This window comes from Alosa alosa, chromosome 14, assembly GCF_017589495.1.
Source record: "Alosa alosa isolate M-15738 ecotype Scorff River chromosome 14, AALO_Geno_1.1, whole genome shotgun sequence".
Taxonomy (NCBI): Eukaryota; Metazoa; Chordata; class Actinopteri; order Clupeiformes; family Clupeidae; genus Alosa; species Alosa alosa.
Genome location: NC_063202.1, coordinates 13,086,925 through 13,094,424, shown reverse-complemented (window position 1 = coordinate 13,094,424; position 7,500 = coordinate 13,086,925). Strand labels below are relative to the sequence as shown.

Genomic DNA, 7,500 nt, shown 5'->3' with positions numbered 1-7,500 from the left:
TGTTTCAGGATCATGTGTGAAACGGTCCGCTATGAGAGGCATGAAGCCAATGAGGTCCTGTACTAGTAAGTACACACACACACACTCTCACACGTGCACATGGAAACAAACACACACACGCACACACATGCACATGGACACACATATCCACACACGCAGACACTCACACACACATATGCACATGGACACGCACACACACACAAATTCCATGTAGTAATCTCTAATGGTGATGTGGGTGTTGATGTTTTGATGTAATTCATCTGCCCTCTGTATAAGTATAAGTATTAGTGTATATATACTCTTTTGATCCTGTGAGGGAAATTTGGTCAGGCCACGGCTGCCCCCAATGACAGAATGGGAGTCCCCTCACCAACCTGTGTGTGTGTGTGTGTGTGTGTGTGTGTGTGTGTGTGTGTGTGTGTGTGTTTTTTAAACTAGATTAGCTGTCTCGTTAGGAAGGCGATTAGACAAAGGGAATGTGGATTATCTAGGAGCCCATCCCCCAACCATGCATCTGACTGGAGACTAACAGTCCCTGTGTGTGTGTGTGTGTGTGTGTGTGTGTGTGTGTGTGTCAGTGTCAGAGGAGGCTGCTTCATTAAGGAAACGGAGGAACACCCTCCTTAAAATTTCAGAGAAAAATAAAAAATATATAAAGTGAATTACTAATCTGATAAATTACTGTTAATATTACTATTTGAACACTTTGAATGAACAAAATCGGTCCCCTAGGTCAAAATGCCAACAGCACCCCCTATTGCAATTGAAAATTACTGTATGGAGGACCACTACATGATTAGTGCCAAGTTCATTCCTTCAGTTTTAGTTTAGCCTAACTGAAACGAGTATGGTTTTCTGGGATAATGCGAACCTTCCTTTATCAGTGAATTTTGACGAGACATAACGACTGGAAGGCCTAGTGTAGCCTACATCAGATGGCCTAAAGATTAGGCCCCTCTGCATAGCATTCAGTGATTTGCATGCAGTAATTTCAACACTGACCTTGATCTAGCCTACTTTGGCTATTTAAAGGTACTTTATTGCCAAAACACAACACAATGTAAATTAACTATAACAAACAATAAAGGACTTAATCACACACAAATTATTATTTTACTGACTATAAAAAACAATAATTATGTAGGAAGTTTAGAAGTTTAGAACCCAGATTTGACCTGCACACTACAGAAGTGCACCAAATTCAACACAAATAACTCAATACACTTGAAGGAGGTCTGCGTCCTTTCTTTTCCAGATATTTTTTTGCTGTGGTATCGTTTCAGTATCGAGCATCGAGGTATTTATGGCAGGTATCGTATCGAAGTCATAATTTTGGTATTGTGACAACACTACTGCCAGATGTGGAATATTAACAATGACTAGATGTTTGTTTGCTTACCCTCGTTTGAACTGCCGTTGTCCTTTGCTGTGTAATTTGTTAGCTAGATGCTAGCGATTAGCGAGATGCTAGCGATTAGCGAAATGCTAGCGGTTGGCTGTGTTGAACATGGGAAGTGCCTGGGAACTGGGAACGCTGTGTGTGTGTGTGTGTGTGTGTGTGTGTGTCTGTCTGTGTGTGTCTGTCAGCTGAGTCCATAGAGTCCTGGGGCAGAGATTCTTAACCTTTTTGGGGCTTAGGCACACCAAAGATCAAACCAAAACGCCAAGACACCGGTTACTGATTTTAAATCTCTAAACTCTACACTTTAAAACGAATGTGTTGAAAACAACCCAACTTGCGTTGTTTTTAACACATCTCCACTGTATGTCCAGATAGGGACGACACAGTTTGTGTTGTTTCCAACACATTGCTTTTGTGACCCAACTTGTGGCTGTTTTAATACATCTCTATGTGCAGATAGACCGTTTCCAACACCGTTTCCAACACATTGCTTTGAAGAGTGGGCAGTCACAGGAGTGTTCCTTCTCATGCCCAAATGTTTCTCTAAACAGTGTGTTCATGAGCCATATTAATAACCACATACACACGCACACACACACACACTACACGCACACACAAACACACACACTACACACACACACTATACACACCACACGCACACACACACACACACACACTCATCCTCTCATCACTCCTCCACTCTTCTCATCTCCTTTATGCACACACACACACGCACACACACACACACACACACACACACACACACACACACACACACACACACACACACATATACACATATATATATATATATATATATATATATATATATATATATATATATATATATATATATATATATATATATATATATATACACACACACACACATACATACACACACACCTAATGTTAATTTTGTCACCTATTTTTTTTTTTATTTAGTCTTAGTCTAAAGCAGGGCTATTCAACTAGCGGGCGGCGTGGGCGCCCAAGGAATTCTAACTGCGGCCCGGCCGAGCCGCCTTCAACTCTGGCTTTCATGACTATGCTATAATCAATGAAATAAGCAGTGATTGGCTACAAAAGTAGGCTAAACAATGTTATGCGTGGCTCGGCTTCTGTCTCACTGGGCTGTCAGGATATAGGGTGCGTTGGAAATTTAATCTAACACTCTGAAAATAGAATAACGCACAATTAACAAGTTTCAGTGTGCTCGGAGCATAACACAGGTGTTTCAGTCATGAACCGACGTGTTTACTGTGCAATGAATGCATTTCGGTAATGATATATCCTACTGTTAAGTGGCACTACAAGTCAAAGGAGTAAAGTAGCCTAGCTCTCGGTCACTTTTGTAATGAACAAGAGAGAGAGCTATGATAGCATCCAGCCTTAACGACTTGTCACACCGAATGCAAGATACCTTTTACCAAGGCTCTTTTACAAAGAATGCGTATATCACCTGATTGAGGCATTACAAATTACAATGCTGCTTATTGTTTGTCAGTATGTTTCATTATGGTTTGTTTTACAAATATGAAATACGAAGTTGGATGTTAATGATAGTTAAGATGAAGTTGGATGTTAATGATAGTTAGCCCATCACTTGATTGAGGCATTAAAATGCTGCTTATTGTTTGTCAGGATAGTTTTCACTGGTTTCTTTTAAAAATATGAGCTATGACAGAAGTTGGGTATGAATGTTATCTATTCCATCCCATGACACTGTTTTACTGGTTAATTTCACAAATAATCTGGACCTGCTCTATAAGCACCTTATGTCTGTTTGGAATTGTTTTGAGAGCCTATTGATGTATCTCAGAATAAAGGAATGTCCACCACATCCAGTATTTGTGAATATCTTTAACCGTATTAAATGTAGCTGGATACTTGTTGGAGCCGTTTTGATATTTATGTTTGTAAAATCATTTAAATTATTAATATTGATGAAATGCCAATGACATTAAGATAATATTTATGTTCATGAAATATGGTTTATAATTATGATGAATATGGTTTAAATGTACATATCTTTACATGTTAAAACTGTCTGGCCAATTAAGAGTGACGTCTGGCCGTCTGATTGACGGATAGCTATTATAGGGCTGGGACACCTTTGGCCAGGTAGAGCAGAAGTGGCAAACAAATTTTCAACCGTGTGAATGCGATAGAGGCTTTTGTTTGTATTTTGACGAAAAGTGAATTAATAAATTGCTCTATATTCTAAGACGCGCGTTGTCCGGAGTTATCCGCTCTCAGAAGTGACCGGTGAAAAGCTGTCACTACAATACTTATGAACGATTGTGACTATGAAATGACTATTGTGGCTATATATTATATGTGACTATGAAACGACTATTGTGGCTATATATATATGTATATCCAAATTTCCGTCAAGGATTCCCGGGACACTGTAAGACCGGGGTACACGAAACTTGGTGGGCATGTATGGATAGCATGGAACCTCCTGTTTTCGCTTTTGATCTGTAGCCCCCTGGTCACTTTGACCCCCTTTTTTTGTATGTTGGTCTTACACCAACTGGGCATGTCAACCTATCTCATTACCACTTATTTCATGTATAAGCCACCTAGTTAAAAAATAAAAAGCAAAACATTAGGTGTTTTCATCACAATATCTCTGGCTGACATGGTCAAAACTGCAATGAAATTGAAAGTGTAGGATCATTATGACACCCTCCGTGCATGCCAAATTTGTGGACTTTTCGCTCATGGGGGGCCTTACAATAAAATAATTTATGTGTACATTTAGTGACCGTGACATCAACAAGGATTCGGGACACTGAAAGACCGGGTACACGAAACTTGGTGGGCATGTAACCCCACATGGATAGCATGGAACCGTCATTTTTCGTTTTGATCTGTAGCCCCCGTTGTACTGGACCCCTGAAAGGAGGGTAGGGCAGACACAGTTTTCTGTGAATATCTTGAGAACCGTAGGGCCTAGGATGACCAATTTTTTTCGTATGTTTGCCTCCAGGGGTCATGTTAACCCATTCCATGTGCACACATGTGCATAAACAGATACACACGCACACACATACATTCACAGTAATCATACATATGACACATACTCACACAGTAGACATATGTACGCATGCATGCACATGCACAAACACACATCACGCAGGGCAAACACACAAACACTCACACACACACACACACACACACACCCACACACATAAACATAAACGTGTACACGCACACATGCACACAATTCAAGAATTTCTCAGAATTATGAACAGGCAAGATGGGGGTGGGGTTGTATAAAATTAATTTTACATGAAATCTATGAACTAATCATGTTTTGGTACTTGTTGTCTAGCAGATACCAGTGAGAATTGAGGGTGGATAATGCAATTTAGTGAGACAGTTAGAATCATATAGGCCTTTCAGCGTGATTTATTTTTGTGGAAAAAATGTGCTGGACTGGGCATCGGTCATATTTTGTACCGCTCTGCGGTACATCTAGTTTAGTCAAGTTTTAGTCAGCTAAAAGCCTTGTCATTTTAGTCTAGTTTTTGTCAAAATAGAACTCAAGGTATCTTTAGTCAAGTTTAAGCCAAAACATTTTAGTCTTTTTTTAATAACAAAATATTCCTGATTACCATATCAGTCAAACAGTGTTACACAAATCTCAATTTCCCTCAATATTTGATGTCCACAGTTCTAATGACTCATTCTGCCTTCTGGTCAGTCAGTGCCCAGCAGGTGGAGCTGCAGGTAAAGCTCTGCTAGGGGATTTGACTGTACCACTGCCATGATGTCATGATCTCTGTTTCCATGACAAAGGAAAACCCCTTTTGTACGAATGTCTTACTCCGCTATGCTAGATGGCGATATGGGCATTATGCGTGATATGCACACCACACATTCCCCAAACTTTACATATTAGCTTCATTCAGAAAACCCCCATCATAGGCCTCCCTCAGGATAGGGAAGAAGGTAGTGGTAACACACACACACACACACACACACACACACACAGGAATGGAAACCCATCTCTACCCCATCGTAGGCCTCCCTCACACTTCTCCGTTTACTCTTGCTAAAGACGCCCCTCCATACCCCTTTATACCCCTCCATACGCCTCCAGTGCCTCTCCATACCTCTCCCTACCCCTCCTTCATACCCCTTCATACCCCTCCAGTGCCCCTTCATACCCCTCCCTACCCCTCCAGTGCCCCTTCATACCCCTCCATATCCCTTCATACCCCTCCATACCCATCCAGTGCCCCTTCATACCCCTCCATACCCCTCCAGTGCCCCTTCATACCCCTCCAGTGCCCCTTCATACCCCTCATACCCCCTCCAGTGCCCCTTCATACCCCTCCAGTGCCCCTTCATACCCCTCCATATCCCTTCATACCCCTCCATACCCCTCCAGTGCCCCTTCATACCCTTCATACCCCTCCAGTGCCCCCTCCATGCCCCCTCCCTACCCCTCAGTGCCCCTTCATGCCTCCAGTGCCTCCATGCCTCCAGTGCCCCTCTTCATGCCCCCTTCATATCCCAGTGCCCCCTTCATACCCCTCCATGCCCCTTCATACCCCTCATGCCCCTCCATACCCCCTCCAGTGCCCCTTCATGCCCCTTCATACCCCTCCAGTGCCCCTTCATACCCCTCCATACCCCTCCAGTGCCCCTTCATACCCCTCCATACCCCTCCCTACCCCTCCAGTGCCCCTTCATACCCCTCCATGCCCCTTCATACCCCTTCATACCCCTCCATACCCTCCTATCAATCTGAAGGAAGCGGCCGCTTTTAGGACCGGATTGTGATTATGACTGTTTTTTAAGCATTTTTAAGACGCCATCGCGTTAATCATGTGATTTTTAAATTGCCATCAAAGCTCCTTCTCAGTTGTTGGTCAACTTTTGAACCACTTTGTTGAGATGATCTCTTGGTCTCTACATTACTCAGGCTTGTGACGCTCTTGTGAAGAAGTTTGGTGGCTGCTCACTAGGGCTGGGCGATATGGCTGAAAACTGTGTCACAATATAAGTATTTCATATCAGTCGATAACGATAATTATTGATTTTTTTTTTTAAATCTATTTTAGATAAGGACCAGAAGGAAAAAAAAGTTCAATTTAAACAGTTTTATTTTAAACTTAACCTTCCTCTGATTTTAACAACCTCAGTTATCAATCAAAGCAAACAGGGAAAAGAAATAGCAACACAATCATGAAACACTCAAATAAATAAATGTGCACATAAGTCTGAATGAAAAGCAGCACTGGTTGAAGCCTGGAAATATTGTAAACAAAGTAGCTTAATTTGCTAGTTTATCATAGTCTACTGCTTAGACTGTTCAGTTTCCCCACGTGTGTTTAAGTTTCAAATGAATACTTTTTCTCCTTGGGACAGGCCCGTTTGAGTCTTGGAAAATACTTTTTCATATGCATCGGGATTGAGATGATTAGAACTTAGCAGTCAATTTGAATGCAACATTTTTGAACAAATTTGCGCAGCGTGCTAATGATGCTAACCAGATTTAATAGCAATTTTAGTCGTCTTGCACGATTGTGAATGTTTGGATTACATGTGTGCATGCTGAGGATGGATGCGCCTGTTGTGACGGAGAGAGAGAGAGTGCACGGGGCAAGGACTCATTTAGAGTCTGTGTTGAGGTAGGCCTACTTCTGTCGCCTACTCTGGTAGAGTTGCACATACTAGCTACAATGCAAGATATATTTAGCCTATTTATTTATGGACAACGTAAGGCGGGAGGTGTGTGTTGCTTTTAATTATCGAATGTTCTATCAAACATATTTTTTATTGATATCGATTTCCCCTAGGGATCAATAAAGTATCTTATCTATCTATTACATGTCTATTGCGATACATATCGCTATCGTTTTATCGCCCAGCCCTACTGCTCACTTAATTCATAACACTCATTACAAAATATCTATACTGGCGCCATCTACAGGTATTTCCTTTTTTTTTTGTATGCCGCAAATATATGTGCGTGTGTGTTCCTATGTGTGTGTGTGTGTGTGTGTGTGTGCGTGCGTGCATGCGTGTGTGTGTGTCTGTCACTCACTGCTCCTGTGCTCTGCTCTCTCCTCAGCCCT

General features: G+C 41.8%; 1 protein-coding gene across 1 annotated transcript in view; it reads left to right on the top strand.

Annotated features, from left to right (window-relative positions):
• LOC125307643 (rap guanine nucleotide exchange factor 2-like) overlaps nucleotides 1-7,500 on the top strand; it is a 104,642-nt gene that overhangs the window by 34,629 nt on the left and 62,513 nt on the right. The window contains 2 exon segments of the mRNA XM_048263697.1: nucleotides 9-65; nucleotides 7,497-7,500. The exon segment at nucleotides 7,497-7,500 is cut by the window's right edge and continues 80 nt beyond it. Of these exon segments, the coding sequence (XP_048119654.1) occupies nucleotides 9-65; nucleotides 7,497-7,500 (61 nt within the window).